The sequence below is a fragment of the Solenopsis invicta genome, chromosome 14, assembly GCF_016802725.1.
Source record: "Solenopsis invicta isolate M01_SB chromosome 14, UNIL_Sinv_3.0, whole genome shotgun sequence".
Classification (NCBI taxonomy): Eukaryota; Metazoa; Arthropoda; class Insecta; order Hymenoptera; family Formicidae; genus Solenopsis; species Solenopsis invicta.
The window spans coordinates 754,325-778,064 of NC_052677.1; the positions used below are offsets into that span (position 1 = coordinate 754,325).

General features: G+C 27.8%; 1 protein-coding gene across 9 annotated transcripts in view; it reads left to right on the top strand.

Moving 5' to 3' along the window:
* The window catches only part of LOC105206048 (mitogen-activated protein kinase-binding protein 1), a 165,478-nt gene that overhangs the window by 59,342 nt on the left and 82,396 nt on the right, over positions 1-23,740 (top strand). For 6 of the 9 annotated variants that reach the window (XM_026138091.2, XM_026138089.2, XM_026138088.2 and 3 more), the window contains one exon: positions 11,071-11,162. In XM_026138091.2, coding sequence (XP_025993876.1) covers positions 11,071-11,162 — 92 coding nt within the window. Of the gene's footprint in view, positions 1-80; positions 616-11,070; positions 11,163-23,740 lie in introns of all 9 variants that reach the window. The other 3 variants (XM_039457650.1, XM_039457651.1, XM_039457652.1) reach the window with 3 other exon arrangements.

Consider the following 23,740-nt stretch of genomic DNA (forward strand, 5'->3'; position numbering starts at 1 on the left):
CACGTAATTAAAATGATTGAAAACACACTCATTGCATTATTAAACAATTGAAATTATGATTATCACAATTCTAATCGCAGATAATTTCATGTGAAGAAACACCAAATAATGCCGTCGATATTTAAAATTTATTTACTCCGCTGCTTTTGAAAATCGATTTACACGTGTTTCACGTCTTAAGTGCTTCAAACATTAAATTATTATATAAAAATGTGCTTTAGAATTTCGTGAACTGATACGAGTGTGAAAAGTTGTAATTCAAAATATTACACGTTCAAAAATTGATGATTTTACCGATTGTGGCAGTCGATAAAGAAGTTTCGTCGAAATTGATAATGCAACTCCAGAAGAAACTACTGATCGAGATATGTGATTATTGTGAAATAAGTGATAAAAATTACTTTATGTACAAGATATGTGAAATTATTATGCATCTTAATGTTAAAAACAAAATGGAAAAAGCATAGATGTATGGATTACGGCGAGCAGTAAGAAGAGAAAAGGACAAATAGAGAGAGAGAGAGAGAGAGAGATTCACCGTTAAAAATGGCTGCAATAATGTCTAGGAACAATTCGCCTATTATACACGACAAAGAGATTGTTCCAGCATACGATGTACGTAATGTTTACATACATATACTGCTTTTTTAAATGATTTTCATATGGCTGTGTTGGCACAGATGTACGAGTTCTTGCATTCTTCATGCAATTTATAAATTCATTCTTTTACCGGACAAAAAATGTTGCACTAACACTAACGACACATAATACTAATGATTAATAATAATCTTAATTTTAACGGTCATAGTTAATAGTATATTTGAATAGGTTGGTTCTAATATACGTGCACGCGTACACATGTAAACATGTATTATGTATTTAAATAGGGGAAACCGGAGCAATTCGGCAAACGGGATAATTCGAAAAATGGAAATATCTTTTTATGGGTACATATTAAAAATTTACTTTAAATACTGTGAACACGTCTTACTATAACGATGTTGTTAACAAAGTTTCGTTGGCAACGGCGTCATATTGAAGTTATAGATGAAAAATATGTTTTGCAAAGTAATTTCTGATAGTCAGCATTTCTTCGAAATATAAGTAAGATAAATAAGATTCTTTTTGAAAACTTTTGAAAACATTTGTAAATGGAACCTAGGAATGCCTTCTACATTAGGAGAAATTAAATATTCACAGGTTTTTTTTATGTTGTATTTAGTGAGATATGAAAGGTATAATTTATTATGAGTTGCTTCAACCGTTTTAACTAAACTCTGGAACTTACACTAATAAGTTGTAAGTTCCAGAATCGAAAAATTTTTAAAAGTTCGGATAACTAGTTCTGATAGAATTCTGGACAGTTTTCGACGAGTTCTAATGAAAAGTCTTATGGCTCAACGTGATTGCATGATTACATAATAAGATACATGTAGTGTTTGCCGATTTTTTAAACTTTGCTATGAGTCAGAACTTTTTTTATTTTTGGATTTAGATTTGTTTAATCATCGAGAATTCTTCAAAATAAATAAAATAACAGTCGAAATATCACAGAACTGTTATATCTAAAATTTTTTTTTAATAATTTATTTTTTATTTACTAAATTTTTTTTATTTATCAGGAACTCTAGACATTCGCTAAATAAAGCTATTCAGCCTCTCAGAACTATTTGTTTTTTAATTTTGAAAGGAAGTTAGTATCCCATTTTTTTAATGTAAATTTGAAATCATTATTCAGCAGAACTCTTAATATGTACTTGTACTATAGGGGACTCTTAGGTCCGAATTCATAGACGTTTCTCAAATCTCAGATCTCAAATCTCAAATTTCAAATCTGTCTTTGTCTTGCTTATTACATTATCATGCGCGAAACAAAGACAGATTTGAGATCTGAGATCTGAGACTTGAGAAACATCTATGAATTTGGACGGAACTCTCGAGAACTATAGTCAGGATACTAACTTCACACTTTCGGGTTTCTCCTTCTGTAGGAGGACGAGAACCCGCTATATCTACTATACTTTGCAACACAAAACAAGATCAACTTTTACCTAATTATGTTTTAATTGTATAATATTTTGTGCACTCTAACGAAGAGTGACCAAAATGTAAGTGACCATAAAACATATTACGTATTCATATTTCATATTGCCATATTTCGTTGGTCTGACAGTTTTACCTAGTTAAAAAGGATTGTCAATTTTAACGATTAATAGTTCTGTCACGCGACAAAGCAAACACACTTTTTTTCTGTCAATCAATTTTCAAATATAGGTCGGAGAAGAGATAGCTAAAAATCTACGTCCATATTTAAAAGTTCTTTTGTGCTTTAAAGAGTACTTTAAGGAACATTTATTACTTCTTAAATCTCGTAGAAAAACGTCTCTGTAAAAAAACATAAAAATCAAACATATGCACTTTTTTGTGTGATTTATTTTATTACTTTAATAAAAGTAAAAATTCTCTCCTGTAAAGTCTTATAGAGTAAAAATTGAGTTAATCAATTTATCAATTATTTGAGTGATTTCTTTACTCTTTAAGATTTAGAGAGTACAGTTCAAAAATGTTCAACGTATACTATCGGCATTTTACTTTGGCCTTGAAGAGATTCTTACCATGCGTTTATGCCATAGATATCCCCTACTTCTGTCATTCAATACAGTAAAGTTTCTTGCGTTACATAATATTTCGCCTGTTAGATGCGAGAAAGACTTTGTGCACATTGGTTACACTACAATGTGTCTCGCAAATTGGTTACATCATTGTATTACTAAGTTATATCACTGTATACTACGTATGTTTTGCAGTTTTACTACTATTTACAATTTACATCATGCTCAAAAATAGATTTGAAAGAATAAAAAACAAAGAAACTTGAAACAAAAAATATTAACTATTATTCTGTAATAGAATATAATAAAATTTAATTGCTTCAAATTTTTTTCAAAAAGAGACTTGGTTTATAATATTTCTTAATCACACACATTTATCCATATCATAAATTAATAACTAATTAGTATCTATCATCTATCGTGACTGAAAAAATGATAAAAGTAAGTGATAAATAATTAAGTAAGTGATAAAAAGACTGTAGTAAATTCCGGTTTATATCGGACATATCCAATGGGACAAATGGGCCAAAATTATTTTTTTGCTTATAAATGTGATTAATGTATTTAAAAATTATAAAAATGTGAACTAATACTATTTTATTAACATTGTTGATGCGAGTTAATAATTGTCTTTAATTAACAATATTTTTGCAGCAAAATAATGCAGAAGGTTTGAAACTACAATAGTTTTTAACTTTAAAAGTATGAATACTATTACATATAGATGGTACTATTGTAAATTAATTTAATCATTGTAAATCAATTTTGATCATAATGTTTGCATTTTACTTTTTTTATTTAAGTCATTAACTTAAGAGTAAGTAATAGCATGATACTCAGGTTCTCATTTTTAGTATTTATATTCTAAAAATTATCTTCTATCCTTATTTTATCGTATCAAGTTTATTAAATTTTATTGAATATTTGTTTCGTAACTAAGCGATTGTCTATAAAATAAGAAAGTTATTAAAAAAAAGATGTAAATTTACTATATAGACTTTCTTAATCTTATGTTTATTTTTGCCATTGTAGTAAAATTAGAGAGAAAGTATTAAGTATTGAGAGATTGATTAAGTAATCTCTAAGCGTTTTAGATGCTATATCTGTTTTGTCAAACAGTATTATTAAATAGTTTTGAGAATGTATTTATTGTATATATAAACGAAGTGCCAAACTGGTTGAGACACCCGACCGGAGAATTGGGAGGCCCTGGTTCAAACCCTGATTGAAGTAATATTTTTTGTTATAAATTCTTTAGAATTTTTTGGGATAAAGAGGGATAGAGAGGCGTGTAAACATTAAAAATTATTAAATTGATTAATAATTCAATTTTGTGATATTACATTCGGTTCTTCTTAAAAATTTGTGTTTTGAGTCCGGTATATATGCGGCGCGCAGTTTGAGGAATCTTGTAAATGTTTATAATTTGACCTAAAAAATTATTGAGTATTAAGAACTGCTTTTGATAGGTATTGCTATTTTTGTTATTTAAATGTGTTGATATACTTTTCTGCTATATTAGGATTTATTTGCATTGACAATACATAAGTTTTATAGATTTTAGATTGTTGAAAATAAATCTTAAAATGAAATCGTTCTATCACATCACATTTTTAAGCAATTTTGATTCAAAAGTACTCAAAAATGTCATTTTTAATGTCTTTAAGTCTAATTTTTTCTGAAATGTAATGTGATAGAGTAATTTTATTAGCGGATTAGGTTTCAGTGACAAAAATCTAAGCGACAACGAATCATTTTGTCTGGATTATAATTTAAAATTTGTGTAATTCAGTGTAATTAGTATAGAAGACTGTATAAGTCGAAAATGTTACTAATATATTTTAGTAATAAAGTTTCCATTTATTTTAATTTTTGTAACACTATTTATTTTATTGTTTGTTTTTCTTTTCCTTTATATTATTAAAATTAAATGATATAGCATAAAAATTTTTTTAAGTATTAAATTATAATTTTGGTTCATTCAGTACGTCTAATTACTTTTTTCCAAGATAATTTTAATTTATTGTTATCGGAATAATGTTGTGATACTCGCGACACCTGCAGGCGTGTTTTTGTATCGATGGAATCTCGAGAAATACATCTGGATTATAGAGATTGCCATATTTGGAGCGTGCGTCTACGCACGCACGTTTTACATGTCATAGGCTGCGCACGCGTGCAGATTGCATTACACACGTAGAACGACGTGTATTGCTTTATTTTGTATTATATTTGTCATAAAGAAGGTTACACTTAAATATAATTTTAATATTGATATTTATTTAGGAAAGTAAATTGTTTGTGGTACATTTTAAAATATAAAGTATAAAATAATTTTTGAATATGTTTAAATGTCTAATAAAAAAAAAGAGGTTAAACGTACAGTCTTTTCATAATCCTCTCATTTTTAATAATATTGAAAAGTTAATAATAAGATATGAAAGAAGATATTAAGAAATAAAATTTTTTTTTAATTTATATTTTTTAATTTATATTTGATTTGTCAAATGGTAACATTTACAGTCTTGATTTGAAATTGGAAGAGAAAAAATTCTTGTAAGAGACCACGCTAGATCACGAAAAGTAACGCCAAACATCAAAACCTTTGTTAAGATACTTAATAAAATTGTACTTTTTGATTTTTGCATATTTTCTTCCTTGAAATTATTAATTTTTATAATTTTTTTCTCTTTTTTTTGTCATTTTCTAATTTTTTTAGAAATAAATGAATTATTATTTGATTAGATAGTATTAAAACATTTTATTACAAAAAGACAATATTATCAGTTACACGTGAGTGATTGAAGTTTTAAAAAATTGATCTTTTTCAAATTACAATTAAAAGAGCATCAGTAATTTTAATCCATTTCTTAGACTTTGAATTTTAAACTTTTCTTTATGCCAAATAGTACTATATAATGGAACCCAAAGAAATTTTAAGATGAGCATAAGCGCGGTTCCGGAGATATAAAGGATTGAAAGTGATGGTTTCTCATAACACAGGGCGCCGTTTTTAGATTTCTTTTCTGTTGTTTGAATAAAAGTTACCATTTCCTATTGTATGATTTTGATACTTTTTTAAGAAATCTAACGTGATAAAGCAATTTGCTTATCAGATTCGTGTTTAGCGTGCAAACATACAGTGGGAAATGGTAATTTTTATTCAAACAACAGAAAAAAAGTCTAAAAACGATGCTCTATGTTACGAAAAGCCATCACTTTCAACTCTATATCTCCGGAACCACGCTTATCCTCATATTGAAATTTCTCTGGGATTAATGTTTTATTACATAGTACTATTTGGCATAAAGAAAAATTTGAAATTTGAGGTCCAAGAAATGAGCCAAAAAACAAGTTTTTTTATTGATGCTCTTTAAAAAAAACTTATTTAAAAAAACATTCAACGCAGGTAATTATGTGAAAAAAATAAAAGGATAATTAGGATATATTGATACGATAAGAAAAAGAAGTATAATAGATAAGTAGTTTTCTCTCTGATTTCTCTATTTTGTAACTATTTTTTTATAGATATACCGGAGAAGTTTTTTTATTAGTGTTTGAGCTCACAATCAGGTATACTCTGTATTTGTTACGATAATTTTTCATTGACGGAAGCTAATAAATAGTATATTGGTTTAATATGCAACGTTGCGGCACTTATTATGTTAACGATACGTCAGAAGGTAAAAAGCGGATTTGCTTACAAGGATGTCAAGTGCATCATCAAGAGTCTTTCAGGTTTTACTCTCTGAATATATATTACTTTTGAATTATGTCAGTTGCAAGAAATCACACTAAACCAAAATTACAAAAAGAAACTTAATGTTTCAATGAATGGGTGTTTTATACGTTTATTATTTTTAAAATATGTTTTAATAATAAAGACTGCAAAAGCTATCAGCATAATTATTTTTCCACAGCATTTTTCCACACTATCCAAAAAATATCATGGGAATATTCTTAAGATGTTTTCTGGATGTCCTTAAAACATGTCTTGAAGGTCTATACTATATAGGTTAATTATATTGATAATTGTATTATTTAATTGTATTAATTTTAATAATATAAAGGAAAAGGTCTTAAACGAGTAACAAACATGTTGCAACGATGTTGCAAACATTAAGATAAATGTAAACTTTATTATAAAATTGATCTAGGAACAGTTTTGACTTGCAGTTTTCTTCGGCCACTACTTATCTTAGCAAACATTTTTTTTATATTTCATAATTTTAAATAAATATTTTTTATATTTTAAATTTATGAAGATTTCTGAAAAAAACAATATATTTAAGTTTTCTTTAAAAATTATAAAAAGAGATATTTAAAAATACATTTATTATTTACTAATGTTTAGTATTAAAAACCTTGTAAGAAAAATTATTGAGCTTACTTTTTTTATGTTTGTTTATAATTGTTTAAAATGTTATTTGATGCGTTTATTAGTTATTATTAGTTGTTGTTATTATTACAAGATCAGAATAACTTATTCACACCTACGTCCAGGATTCTTATACTACGTCGTATGATTATTAGTGATCACTACATTGCATACAAGGACACAAATGCTATGTATGGATTTCTGCATGTATTTGTATCCTGTATTTCGTAACGTCGTTTTGCGTGAGCCGCAGAGCATACGCAATGTCTCAAAAAAGACATCGCAGTTTTTCTGTGTTCAGTTTTTATATATCGACGAATTGATCTTTGAAACATGGGCGTGTTGGATAAATGTGAATACGACATCGATATAATGTCCATCGAAGCTTCTTTCATGTATTTACATTTGTGTAGCGGAAATAGTAAATGGTAAAAAAAGATTCATGTATTGAAATTGTTGTTAAATGATGCTCTTTGCTCTTTTTTAGAAGAAGGTTACTTAATTTTTCTTTTATAATACACATCTGCATATATATGTATATGCATTTACACATATACTCGTACTTTTATTGTTTATGTAAGGTATAACTTTACCTTAACTCCAACGATGAACTGTAAGTTAATTAAAGGGTTATATCTACCTGAACGCCTGAAAATACAAAGTAAATTTTTGGAATTTTTTATAGCAAAATAATAAAATATATAGAAATTTGAAGGATTGTAATGTATATATCTTAACCTACACAAAACATTAAAAATATATGTACACCTATTATATTAATTAATAAGTTAAATTAAATAAATTAATTAAATTGATAAATTAAACGTAAATAGATAAAATTAAATAGTAGAGAGATATTTGATCGTTAATGAAACAACACACTTTAAAAGCTTTCTACCGGTCGCAGCTAAATCTTTATGCTTGTTTTTATTTGTGTGATTTTATATACTTTCCTCGAATTCAATGAACTGCGCGCCGAATTGTTTTTTCAATCATAACACAGCTTTACATTGAACAAGATTAGGTAATATCACGTATTATTAAATTTGAAATTAATATTAACCCTTCCCCTTCCTGAAAAAATTAAAGAATTTATTACGAAAAATGTCACCTCAGCCACGGTTTGAACCTGGGACCTCCCGAATCTCCGGTACGAGTGTCTCGAAAAGTGTTTCTAACTCATAGTCGATTATTGCGAGAAATATCATCACAGCCTCAGTGGTCGAGTTGGCTAAGACACCTGTACCGGAGATTCGGGAAGTCCCAAGTTCGAACGCTGGCTGAGGTGATATTTTTTGCAATAAATTCTTTACAATTTTTTCAGAGGCAGGGAGGAAAGGGTTAATATTAATTTCAAATTTAATAATACGTGATATTACCTAATCTTGTTTACTGTAGAGCTGTGTTATGAATGAAAAAACAATTCGGCGCACAGTTTATTGAATTTGAGGAAAGTATATAAAATCACATAAATAAAAACAAGCACGAGTATCTAGCTGCAACTGTAGAAGGCTTACAAGATTAAATTAAATTTATTTTATATGAGAATTATCAACTGAATAGCAAATTTTGTTAATTATTAGTGGATTATAAAAAATAAAAACGCATAAAACCGAAAAAACTCAATAAAACCCAAAAAAATCTTACTGGGTTGAGGTTTTTTTTTCGAACCCTGCCTATTTGACTTACCTAAGATTGCATTTTTTTTTTTATTTTTGTTAAGTTTAAAATTAAAAATTAATAGCCAGAAATTTACTTAATAAGCAATATATACACAATAAGCAAAGTAAAGCGGAATTTTTATTAAACTCATACCGTCCAATATAAGTATAGATATTTTATATACAAAATTTGATTCTCTAGTAATAGATTAAGATCTATTACTTCTTACATAGAATAAACTTTATATGTCAACGCCGCACAGTTTGAAAGAATTAAATATTGTATATAAAATTACAGAAAATATTATTTCAGCGCCAAGATCTTGTTATGACAATATATGTATACATAATATAAGGTTTATTTTGTTTTAAATTGTATTATAATGCCATTGTCTTCTACGTCAGGTTCATCAAAAAATGCACATTTTGGCAGATTTTCAACAAGCGCTATTTCCTTTATCTTATCACCCTGCAAGCAGTCCAAATGACAACCGACATTTGGATTGCGCGAGAAATTTTCCCCTTTTTAAGGGGAAAGTTTTAAGCTGAAAATCGACCGAAATGTGCATTTTTTTCGAGCTCCGCTTTACGTCAATAGTTTCAAAATTTTTTTTATATTTAAAAAATCTAATAAGTAATTTATTAATAAAACTCGCTATTATTTTTACAATCATATTTTTTCATTAAAAAATGAAAGAAACAGAAGAAACTCAATTTTATTTTTCCAGAAAATTAAGAACATTAATATTTTATTGCAGTCATATTTTTCGAAAGATAGCTTTTCTCCTCGATTTTATTTTTCTAAAAAATTAAGTACAATATTCTTTTTCATGTAATACTGTTGTATCCAATAGGGATGGGTTAATATCTATACTGATAGTTTCGCATTATATTGTTTATTGTTCACTCACAAATTGTACAAAAATAATTGTCCTGGTACATGATTATTGCTACAGATATGTATATGTGTGAGACCTTGATTATTATTATATGATTTTTGTCTCAAACGGCACTGGCATTCGGTACGGCGTTCGACATTGCCTTGGGGTGCACTACCCTGAGTCGACATGGACGCGTCGGCTTCAACTTTGCTTAGGAGTGTGATCGCTCTGAGTCGAACTCGTTATACTTTGCGTGTGATCTCTCGCGACTTTGCCTAGGAGCAACCGTCTACGGGAATGTATAGTACGATTGCCATGAGTCACGATTGATAAAATGACAATGTAATAAGGTTCGGACACTGTCGTGGTTTTTAGCGGACTGGTAGCGCGAAAAGGCTTTTCGCTTCATTTATAAATTTTTGGCTTCCTGAGCTAGGGTCCCGATTAGTCTTGATTTCTAAGATCTTTTTCTCTATTAGACAATATGGATCTTTGGATTCCAAACGCGGCAAATAAATGCCGGACGGTTGGGACCGACAGTTGCCACGAGCTCAGGATTAAAGACGCCGATGTTTCTTTAATGATAGCTGTTTATGATTTTGGTATTTGGACAATTGCGGCATCGACGTCGCGATGTCGGAATGACGTATTTAAATAAATCCTGTGTCAACAGAAAATGAGTGTCCGAATCCCTTTTATTGTCTAAGATTTTCCCTTTTTTTTTTGTGTTCCGCTTTAACCATAACGTGCCGTCCGATTGCATTCTGTTTTTTGTGTGAATGCATATGTGTGTGTGTGTGTGTGTGTGCGTGCGTGCGTGCGTGCGTGCGTGCGTGCGTGCGTGCGTGCGTGCGTGCGTGCGTGCGTGCGTGCGTGCGTGCGTGCGTGCGCGTGCGTGCGTGCGTGCGTGCGTGCGTGCGTGCGTGCGTGCGTGCGTGCGTGCGTGCGTGCGTGCGTGCGTGTGCGTGCGTGCGTGCGTGCGTGCGTGCGTGCGTGCGTGCGTGCGTGCGTGCGTGCGTGCGTGCGTGCGTGCGTGCGTGCGTGCGTGTATGGATCGTATACGACTTAACGTATGTGCGGACTATATGTATAATAATACTTAGAAAAGGCATTATTTCATCTTAACGTATTACATGATGTAGAAGATACTTTGGTACATACATAATATAAACAAAGATCATATTAAATCGAAAAACAATATAAAATTGATATAAAAAGATTATATCTTCTTCTTATAGCTTTTTTTCAATTTATTATATTTGTTTCTATCTCTTATAATTGGAACTACAGCATCTTTTAATTTATGAAAATCTATTGCAATCAAAATTTGATTTTTTTTTCAAGATATCTGAAAATAATAATAAAACTTTAAAAGATTGTTTGTATTTGTTTTGAAATTAGATTTATTGATAAAAATAAAATTAAGAAACTTTGTTAAATTATGTTAATTGCTCAGTAATCCTCTATAAATTGATATGTTAAGAATTTTGCCAACGATACAGTGCAAACATTAATAATGTTTTCTTAATATATTTTAGATCAAGCTAGAACGTGTGCTGGGTGTAACCGTTTCCAGCAATGCAGCCCTAGATTGCGACGCGACCAGCGAATTGGTTGCTTATCCGGCTGGGTAAGTTTAATTTTTTCCGAGTTAATATATATAAATCAAACTCTAGCCATCGAATTTATTCATGACTTAACTAATACAGCTATTCTTAAGATCCGATAATCTTGAGTGCTTACAAGTCTCTGGTTTTGTGCTACGCTTTTACTTGGCGCAAACTACTACTGTCTTTTGATATGTAAAAAATGTAATATAATTTGTAAATGTTAAAACATAATGTGTAATGCTATATATCATTGATTTATGTAGAGTCTTATTCGGCGAATTATTGCGAAATGCTATGTGTTTTGTCGATTAACACGCAATTTTCTATGTGTTCCCATCATATAAAGTAATTTTAACTTAGCACCATCGAATTTCCCGCCTCAAAAACTATAAGAAATGTTTGTTTTGGTTTCCCCGAACAAAATAAAAACATGCCTTTTCATAACACTCTTTTGTTAGGAAGTACTTTTGAAAGGCAATACTTAAAAAAAAAAATATTAAAAAGAATCGATTTTTAAGTAGGTTTTCCCCCTTAATTTTTACACAGATATTCAAACATAATAATAGCATAATCTATGAACATTTAAAATTGTTGATAATAGTTTGAGATGTGACACGTTTATTCTTAAATACCCAAAAATACTATAAACTCACAGTTCATTAGAAAGTAAACAGTTTTCTAAAATTTTTTTAAAATAAATTTATTCAACTTTTATTTCTGATCTAAATAAAATAATGAATTTTTTTATCACTGTTGTGAAATATTTGACAATCTCTGTGATAATTTAATTAGAAGTTATATTTCAAAATTCAGTAAAGATATATTTATTATGTAATTTTTATTATCAATTTTTTCAATATGTCATACGAAAAAAATTTATTTTGCACGTTTTCATATAAACTTATTATTATTTCTTTGCATACATATATTTCTACTAACAGATTGTTCTACTTAATTATTCTCACTATAATTTTCACTAATATTATTTTTCAGAATGTGTCTACAATGTAAATAATTTAACAAAGTTTAGAGACTCCGTCACAATTAATAGAACAGGAATTGAATATGACTTATGTGAGTCAACACAGGTTGTTTGTGTGCAAAATTAACAAATTATTTATTAAGTATGTTGGACAAGAACGTACATTAAACGCTATTAGTCGATCGTTTTTTGAAAAACAGAATACGCATACGTTTTCGACTTACGATTTCGAGTTCTTCTCACTCTTTCGTAACATGCCTCTGCGACATGTTTCTCAATTTCCGTCGTTCACGACCATAGATAATTTAAGGACTGAATCTCATATATGTTTAACCAAGCTCTATGTATCAATAAGAGAGTTCCGCTCTGTGTCCACTTGACTCACCGCCTGGTAATAACTGGATACTTCTTAAATATGTAACGGAATGGATTACTATGAAATTCTTGTATAACTATCAACGCACTGAGGAGAACTCAAAATCGTGAGTCGAAACGTATGCGTATTCTGTTTTTCAAAAAACGATCGACTAATAGCGTTTAATGTACGTCCTTGTCCAACATCCTTAACTAATAAATAGTTTATTAATTTTGCATACAACCTGTGCTGACTCACATAGGTCATATTCACTTCCTGTTCTATAAATAATTTGCTTTTGCAAATTGGCCTCCGAAAATTATTTATAATTAATGATTTTTCATCATATGACAGCTATACTGATCGTGATAAATGAAATGCGTCAAAAAAAGAAAGTTCAGCTTTGTTAATTTAAAAGAAAAGAATAAATGCCGCCTTGCGAAAAGCACAAAGGATACTCCTTGCTTTTTGTCAGTTGCGAGATAGAAGAATGGAGAAAGTATGATGGAGAAATTATCTTAATTTATCGCCGTAATAAAAAAATTACTTTTATACAATTCATGTAATCATCAGAATTTGAATGATTTTTATAAAGGCTTTGTGAACATACATGTAGTACACCGATTCGACAATATATTGATACACACTTTGTTTTACATAAGCTCAATTGCAATATTTGTGCGTTGCTACATTGAGAAAAGAAGTCGTTAAATTTAATTAAATTTTTGAATTAGAATAAATTTCTTTACATTAAATAAAAAATGATTAATTTGTGAAAACACAATTACACAGAAAAAAATTAACATTAAATCAATAGTTTATTGTTCTATATATAAGCAAGAATATAAATTTATATTTAATATTTATATATATAATTATTATTCTTGCACATACATGAATTGTTGATTTGATACTAATTTTTTTCTGTGTATTAAATAAAGAGTCTTTATTAATTAAATAGGTCATAGTTAGATCTTAGTGTTAATATTGTGCGATTTTATTTACATTTTTAAATGCACGAAACTACATGCCGAATAACTTTTTGGTCTTAAAACACAGTTCTACGTTGAACAAGACATACAACATTAAATTGAAAATCAGTTTAATAATGACTAATGTTAACAAGCATGTAAATGGGAGAACTCTTTTCCCCCTAAAAAGAACTAAAGAATTTTTTGTGAAAAATAACACCTCAGCCAGGGATCCAATCTGAGACCTCTCGATTTTCTGGGGCGAGTGTTTTAGTGAAAAGTATATAGCTTGAAAATGTATATAAAATCACACAACATCAGCATTAAAATCTAGTTATGACCTATAAGGCTTTTTGCTTAATATTTATTAATTTCTTTATTTTAACTATTTAACTCAAATATTCCTATATACAGGGTATATAAAAAGTGTGGAAACTTTTAAATATTTCCCTTGCATTTTACAAGAAAATGTTTCAGATATTACAGTGTACTGTAACTTTCAAGCATCACAACTCGGAAAGTACTTAACAAAAATAAACTCATTTATAGTGTTTTGGAAAGCTCTCAAAATCGACTACAAGAAAATGCAATAAAAAATATAATGTTAGAGGATCGGTAGTTTCCTAATTAAAGGATATCAGTACTTTCATAACATCTATATTTTTTATTGTATTTTTTTGTAGTCAATTTTGAGAGATTTTCAAAACACTATAAATAAGTTTATTTTCGTTAAGGACTTTTCGAGTTATGACGCTTGAAAGTTACAGTACGCTATAGCTTTCAAGCCTCACAATTCGGAAAGTACTCAACGAAAATAAACTTTCTTGTAGGGTTTTGGAAAAGTCTTGACACCAGCTATTAGATTTTGGAATCGAGAATAGGGTGTTCCATTTAAAAAAGTTAATATGATTTCGATGTGACGTTGGCGATGCCATCCAAGGTTAAATTGATAAGATCAGTAAATATATCTTTTGAAACCCTATAACTTTTGTCTGAAACAATTTCTTGTAAAATGTAAGAGAACGGAAATATTTAGGGGTTTTCACACTTTTTATACTATATTAAATATATTTAAGTTAAATATATGAGTGCTAAAATTGAAATTCAAGTATATGATGAATTTTGTAAAAATTAAATTTTGCAATTAATTATTATATGCTAATTATTGGGTGTACAACTTAATTCGGTCTGTTTTTTGCTTCAAAAACGCATTATTTGAATTTAAAATGAATTAATATCTTATTCAAAGTATTGTCCATCGCTAGCCACTACTTTTTTCCATCTTTCTGGTAATTTACGGATTCCGTCGCGGAAGAAGCGTTCATCTTTTGAAGCCAAGAATGAATCGAGCCATTTTTTGATACCTTGTTCTGAAGTGAAGCGTATTTCAGTCAAAGCGTTCTGCATTGATCGAAATAAATGGTAATCGGAAGGGGCAAGGTCTGGGCTACAAGGCGGGTGAGCCAGAACTTCCCATCCGCTATTTTCCAAATAGTTTTTAACCGGAACAGCAACATGAGGCCGAGCGTTGTCATGGTGAAAGATTATGGACTCGTGTCTGGTTGCATATTCTGGCTGGTTTTTTGGCTATAGCTCGCTTTAAACGATCAATTGTTGCCTGTAGAAGTCTCCCGTGATGGTTTGACCAGGTTTTAGCAGCTCATAGTAGTTTTGATCCCACCAAATACAGAGCATTACCTTAGCACCATGGATATTTGGCTTCGGCGTTGATGTTCCCGGTTGACCGGGCTTTACATACGATTTTTTGCGTTTCGGGTTGAGTGAATCCATTTTTTGTCCCTGATACAGAATGATTCGATGCAGAAAAAACTTCTTTTTGTACCGTTCAAGCAACATTTCGGACATGTAAAATCATCGTCCGATATCTCTCGGTTTCAATTCATATGGAACCCAATTTCTTTGCTTTTGGATGTATCCCACGACTTGGAGTCGTTTCGAAATAGCTCGTTGAGTAACTTTTAATGTTTTTGCTTTTCTTGCGTTTGACACGAATCTTGATTGCGTAATGTTTCTAATTCTTCATCTTCAAACTTTTTTGGTTGACCCGATGCTTTTTGTCTTCAACACTAAAATTATCACTTTTAAATCGTCGAAACCATTTTCTGCAAGATTTATCAGATTGTGCAGATTCACCATACACTTCCACAAGCATTCGATGCGCTTCAGCTGCACTTTTCTTCCAATTGAAACAGAAAATCAAAACTTTCCGCAAATGGTGCTTATTTGGAACGAAACTCGACATTTTCAACGCAGTAAAAATTAAACTTGTTGTGCAAAACTCAAAGGTTTGTAAACAATATTTGGTTGTCAGAGGTTGACACTTCACGATACAGCAAAAATCAGCTGTTGCCGTCAACCATTTATAATACCTAGAGCCATCTTTTGAAAACGGACCGAAGTTGTACACCCAATATTAAAAGTTGACTTTATTAGAAGAAAACTGATTATGTTAATCAATTTTACCAAAACCAATAACTTTTTTTTCAATTATTTAGTTTTAAAAATTGTTTTTAATAATTTATTTATAACAATTAGTTGCTATAGTCATTATCTCTGTTATTTCCGGAAAAAAATGAAATTTAAATTTTATAGTTTAAATTTTAACTTACACACACATGAACTCTATAATATTACAGTTTTATACTACTGTTTGCAGACGTATAATCAGAGGTAATTGTACTATATTTAAAAACAACTTAATATATGTCAACCAGATGCACTTAAAACCGAAAAATAATTTTAAAAAATTTTATTTTATTTTATTTTTTTTTTTTTACACATTCCACCAAATTGAAAAATCTGAAAAAATATCGAATATAATATGTTATATAACTTATCCACTAAATTTTTTTAGAAATGGCCAATTTTTTAGATCAAGAAAAAATGCGATTTCGAAACTTTTAAATTGTTTTTAAAACAGAATTTTCAGTAAAGAACGACAAAAAAATTAAAGCTTATGTACATAAATACTCTTTATAATTATGAATTTTTTGTAAAGGTTAATTTAGATTTAGTGGAGAAAAAAATTATTAATGAAAAAATCACATTTCTTTTGAAATGAAATTTGGCACACTGAGAAAAAAAATTGGTTGAAAAACTAAAATATTTAGTCCGATACGCACGACTAAATATTGAGTTGATTTAATTAATTCTTAGTTAAAAAATTGGAATGATTAATATAAATAAACGACATCTTTTTTCGTGCAACTAAATAATTGTTGAATCAACCCAATTTTTAGTTGTGCGTATCGGACTAAATATTTTAGTTTTTTAACCAATTTTTTTCTCAGTGCATAAAATTTGCTTTTATCTGGGTGGATATTTTGGCCTATATAATGATTGATTACGCGCGGGGTTCAAAATCACTCTCCTTATTACACTATATCTTTTATTTAAAACACGAAAGAATGTTGTAACGATAAAAGTAGAGGTTTACTAAAATTCACAATCAACAAGTGATTCAAAAGAGCACAAAGATATACATAAACCACGCTGGGTGTAAAATTTATTAATTATAATCTAATAATAAATTACACGATTCTCATTATACACAGGATAATAAATCAATCGATTTGGATTACATAAGAACGCAAACGTTTTGACTTTAACATTAGGTCATGTTCAGTGCATTATTGATGTAACAGTAAACTATCTTGGATTGCCCTTACGTCTTGAGATGCATTATATTTGGCTTGTTTTTTCGCTCGGAAGTGGTAATGAAAACTTTTATTTTTGTCGGTACTAGATGCCATCATATCCAAAAGATTTGTTTCTAGATGTGATGACATCTGGTACCGGCAAGAATAAGAGTTTCCATTACTATTTCCGAGCGAAAAAAAGCTAGCCAAATATAATAATGGATCTCAAGGCATAAGGGCGATCAAGGAATGTTTTATTATTATATCAATAATGCATTGAAGATGACTTAATATTAAAGTTAAAACATTTGCGTTCTTATATAATCGATTGATTTATTATTCTGTGTATAATAAAAATCGTATAATTATTATTACATTATAATAAATACATTTTACACTTACACCCAGCGTGGCTTATGTATATATAGTTTTGTGCTACTGAATCATTCGTTGATACAAAAGAATGTACTGCCACTATTCACACAGCAATGTAGTGTATAAAATCAATTCTTTAAATTATGACGCATCTTTCATATGTGAAACAAATCAGCAGATTACTTGAAAGTAAGCTTTCAAAACATAGAAACCTTACATGATGTACATCAACAGAAGTACATCACACATTTTCGTTATTACGGAACATGGAATTAATTTTGCTCATGAGTTTGATTGAGAAAACAACACTATTGGATATGAAAAAAATTAATCTTAATAAGAGATCAATATCTGAAATGCTACATATAAAAGACCAATCAAACGATTTAAATATACAATACATTTTCTTGATCTTGTTTATCATGATTTATGATTTAATTAATGTCTTTTAAACTTTTCTTATGAATATAATTTTTTAAAATTGTTTGCAAATATTTCGTTTGCGATTAAATTAATTAAAACTCTCTTTTTGATGAAATTTAATACTATTTTAAAAAATTATTTCGAGAAAATCATAAAGTAAAAAATTCAAAAATACCTATATTAATTATAAAATAACGGAAAGTAAGAACTCTATAATTAAAAAGCGAACAATGGAAGCGGGCAAATGAGAGTTACACTGAGAAAAAAATTTTTTTAATTTTAGTAAATGTATTTACTAAATTTAAATTTACTTAATTAAAGAAAATAATTTTTTAATTATACAATTTTTTTTAATTATAGTAAACCGTTTTATTGAAATAAAAAAATGATTTTTTCTTTTGAAAAATTTACTTAAATCTAAATCATATTTATTAAATTACGATAAAATATTTCTTAAAATCTAGTAAATAAATTTTTAAAATGTTAAATCCAGATTTTTTAATTTTAAAAATAACGTTTTAGTGAATATTTGTTGAAATTTAATTTTTTAAAGTTATAAAATTAATAAATAGTTTATTCAAATAAAATAAATATTTTTTAAAACAATTTGTTACTTTCGAGAGAACGTAAATTTAAATAAAGGTAATATATCCGATAAAAAACGAAACAATTTTTAATTTTCAGGAAATATATTTTTTTACTATTAAAAGGCATTTTTTAATCTGCAAGTTCTTTTATCTACTATTAAAATATTATAGAATTGTTACACTGAGAAACAAATTTACTAAAAAAAAAATTTTCGTTCATTTTAATAAACCATGTGTTGGTATAGTACTGTAAACACATTTTTTTAAAATAAGGAATTGAATTCGCAGTTTGCTCGCTTAGGCAATGCGCTTTATCTCGATCCTGCATGAACGTGTCAGGACATGTCTTAACAATAAAATTTCATTCATATTTGTTGAAATTTAATAAATAAATTTTTAAAATATTAAATCCAGATTTTTTAATTTTAAAAATAACGTTTATTAATTTTTTTTCTCATCCTATAATATTTTTTTTGTATAAAATATGAATGATTTAAAAAAGAATCATATATTTTTTTTAGTAATTTTTTTTTTTGTAGAATTGATTGACACAATCAATTTTCGTCTATAGTCGATCTTTTCTAGTTTGTTTATAACAATTAGTTGCAAAATTGCAACATGCTTTTTATATCAATAATTTTTTATGCTCCGATACTTTTTCCAATTGTTTTTTTACTATCTTTATTCATATGGCCTTGGACAGGAACAGGTTTTAATTATATAATTTATATTAAAAATATCTAAGGCTAAATAATCAAAGGGTTAGCGAGAGTGTTCGTACAATGCTCAAGACACAAGTTCCTTCCTGTTGAAATCAGTTTTACTTCAAATATAACTTTTTATTAACGATATCACAAGCGTACGATTAGCTCAGCGTTAGCGTATTAAGTTATTGTTCCGAAGATCTTAGTTTTGAATCCCGCTGATGCGTTTTCAAAAATTGTAATATAATTGTAAAAATTGTAAAATAATACATAATTGTAATTAAGTAACATAAGAATCTTATATGCGAATCAGTGAATACCGATTAAGCTGTAAAAATAATAAAATTTCTTAAATATTACAAAAAATGTTTAATTTTTAATTAAATTTAAGTAAATATTTTGTTATTTTTATAAATCTTTATTAAGATTTAAATAGTAAATTTTATACATTACAAAATTGTTTATTTAATTCTAATATATATTGACTGTATTGAAAAAATTATTATTTATAATAAATAAATCATTTTTTAAGAGAAGAATCATTTTCTCAAATTAATTGGAAATTTACTAATTTAAAAAAAATAAAATTTATATTATAATAAATATTGACTAAAAACTGTTTTGTACAAGTTATGAATGATTTACTTAATAGAAAAATTTTGTTTTCTAAAACAAGTAAATTAAAATTGAATATTGCTAAAAAAATTGCTAAATTATAAGAAATAAAACTTATATTCTAATAAATATTGCCTATATTGAAGAAAATATTTTGTTCCAGTTATGAATTATTTACTTAATAGCAAAATTATGTTTTCTAAAACAAGTAAATTAAAATTGAATATTACTAAAAAATTGCTAAGTTATAAAAAAATATTAGTTATATTCTAATAAATATTGATTGTACTAAAGAAACCATTTCTTTTAATAAATTAATCATTTATTTAATAGAAAAACTATTTTCTTAAATTAATTGAAAAATCACTAATTTATAAAAAATAAAATTTATATTACAATAAACGTTTACTGTATTGCATAAAATAAAATGGATAATTAGTAAATGGTTTACTAAAAAAATTGTGTTTTTTAAATTAGTAAATACAATTGCTTATTTTAAGAAAAGCGCCAGCAACCAGAAAAAAACGGTATACTTAAGTTAAGGAAATTTTTTTTTTTTTAGTAAATTTTTTTCTTAGTGTAGGTGTAGTTTTTGGAACGCCACAATTTTCTACGGATAATCTTTATTTCAATAAACGATTTTGATTGAATTTTGAGTCATTATTAATGTATGTCAACGAAACTCAATTTTATTATCTCTGTTATAATTTTTATTTTATTGCTTAATTAATTTGAATAGTTTTGCATACGTTTTAAATGATTACATATTTGATTTATCTACACTAAGATCAATGTTTACAACTCCTGCAGCATAATCAGTTATAATACAACCATTTGGCTATGCAATCATTGTAGACGAAGCATGCAACACTTTTATAAAGATGTGATTTTTGATAGGAATACGGGACGTTTTAAAGCTTATTCATATGTTTTAAAATAATATAAAAAGACATACATTGATGATGACTTGAAATTGAGTTGAAACGTTTGTAACTATTTATTGAAATTAGGATTCTCTAAAGTAAATTTTTGTGTTATGAAATACTGCGACTAACTTTCATTTATCCGCTTCCATTGTTTGTATTTTTTAATTATAAACTTATTTTCAAAATTTGATTAAGTTCTTATATTATGTAAAAGACTGGAAAAATCTTAACCAGTTAGTGAAACAATTAGTATAACATACATTTTATCGGACAAATCATTAAATCTGGTTTATTACTATCACCGAAATTTTGAAATAAATATGTTGTATAATAAATAACCATCATAATTAATAATAATCTAATACCTTTAAGCCGAATTTATATATGTATAATTTTTATGATACAATAGATCAATACAAAAGATATATGCGTTAAGGATGTACAATCTCTTCTTGCAAATAAATTAAAATTGGGGAAATGTGTTAATATTTATATTTTAAATAAGCTACATATATATAATACATTTAAAAGGTGTGTGAATAACATTATATTTTTACACATTGAACAAGAATGCCTACTACAGTCGAAGCTAGGTCTTCGTGCTTGTATTGTCTGTGTGATTTTATATACTTTCCTCAAGTTCAGTGAACTGTGCGCCGAATTAATTTTCAGTCATAACACAATTCTAAATTGAACGAGATTAAGTAATATCATATATTATTAAATATTAACCCTTTTTCCCCCTGAAAAAACCCTAAAGAAATTATATTTTTATTTAACAAAACAATTTTACAGTTTATTTACTTCATTTAGTTTTAAATATAAATTTTAAAATAACAAAAATCTTAATTTGGTTGGACAATTTCATACATTTGTTATTTCTAAACAATAGAACGAATAGATCAAACTATGAATTTATAAAAGATTTAGAAAGTTTCAATTGTAAAACTAATAACATCGATGGATCAAATATATAACACAATCGAAAATGTATTAATTTTGACGAAGAAAATCACAGTGAAATTTTGTAGAAGGGGAATCCTAATATTATATTTACCCATGCTGACAAGAATAATGTTACTGTGGCAATGGATAAGAATGAATACAAGAAATGTATGAGGTACTCCAAGATAAAAACATTAAAAATTTTAATAAGAAAAATCCTATTAAAAACCCTGAAAAAATTATTAATTCTGGAATAAAAAGAAAGAATAAAAAGGATTATAAAACAAACATATCTTTCATTATTTTTTAGTGAAATTTGCTTAAAGCATATGGTCTCCCAAAGATCCATAAGGAAAGTTTTCCATTCAAAATCATTGTTTCTACAATCAATACAGCCCTTTAACCTTTAACATTATCAACCAAATTCATACACAAACGCATTTTTGAAAGTATAAATTATTATACGTCTTATGTAAATAACAGTTTTGAGTTGATAGAGTCTCGCTCTGATTAGAAGATTAATAACACGAATGTGTTAATTTCATTAGATGCTATTTCACTGTTTACGAATATTTCTTTAGATCTTACATTTGAAAGTATCGCAAAAAAATAGACGCATATTGAGTACTAATATTCCATTCAATAAACCTATATTGTCATCTACTTATTTCACATTCAACAATAATATATGTAAACAAACATTAGGTCAATAAGATCTTTTTTATCATCTATCATAGTTTATTAATGTAAGATAGAAGGAAAAGCGGTCAATATAATTGGATTCAATTTATTTTTTTATTTTTAATATATTAACATAATTTTAACGGCGCTAGTGAACCAAACTATTCATATTTTAAATGTTTTTAACAGTTTTTACATAAAAATGTTGTTGATTGGTTCCAAAAAGATACATTCTGTAGCAGATTAATTTTTATCTTTTTGGAAAATTCGTTATGCCACAAGATTCACAGTATAGTTGACAGAGTTATTCTTTTATCTCACCCGACATACCAATAAAAAAATTTTTAACTATTGGTGGAATTACTCTCAGACAACGGTTATCCTCTGGAATAACATTTCAAACGTATACAATTGATAAAAAAAAATTAATTATAAATTAGCTCCTAATAATAATGATCTGAAGGAAAAGCATATAGAGGACGCTCATAAAGAGAGAAAAAAATATTTCTATAGCGATTTTGAGATTAGATTTTTTGCAGATAAATGAATAAATTTTGTTTATTCACAAAACAACTAATCTTTGCATAGCAGTAGTATTATATAAATCATCTTGAACACTTAAAGTATTTACATTCAAAAATTCAAATTTTTTGTTATTATTTTTTAATTATAGTTTTATTAAAGCGTATTTCTTTTTTTTTATTAAAATAATTTTTGATCTACGTACAAAATCGCTACCAATCACTTTTTTGTTATTTTTAAATGCAATATAGAATAATCTATAATTTTTTTATTGTTTTAAAAATATGCATAATAAATTCTTAATGTATACGTATTATATCTGCTAACTATTCAACAAATACATTTTGACACACATAATAAGTCTACGCTTATTATGTGTGTCAAAATGTATTTGTTGAATAGTGTGCTCGTTTTACTAAGTCGCGCAGGCACGGTGAATGTATAGCTACTTCGCACGGCCCCGCGTGGATGAATGTCCGCGTGCAGCAGACAGACTCGCGGCCGGGAAAGGATTAAATCGCATTCTCACGCAATTCGTCGGCATCTTTGAAAGATCTTTCCGTACACAACATTAGTATGATGCTGTGGAGCTCATAGTATTTATTTTCGACGAATTTTTATCTACTTTTGAAATAGTAGCGTTTACGATAAATGTATTTATTTACTGTCAAATATTTAACATAAAATAAATACTTATTTAATTTTAAAATCATAATTTTGTTATCAAAAAAATATCAATTTAAAAACAATATTTAAAGAAAAATATTTTTCTGTATTCTACAAAAAAATAAGTACTTAAAAATTTAACAAATTAAAGTTTGAAAAAAAAATAATTACTGAAAAGCTGAGTTTT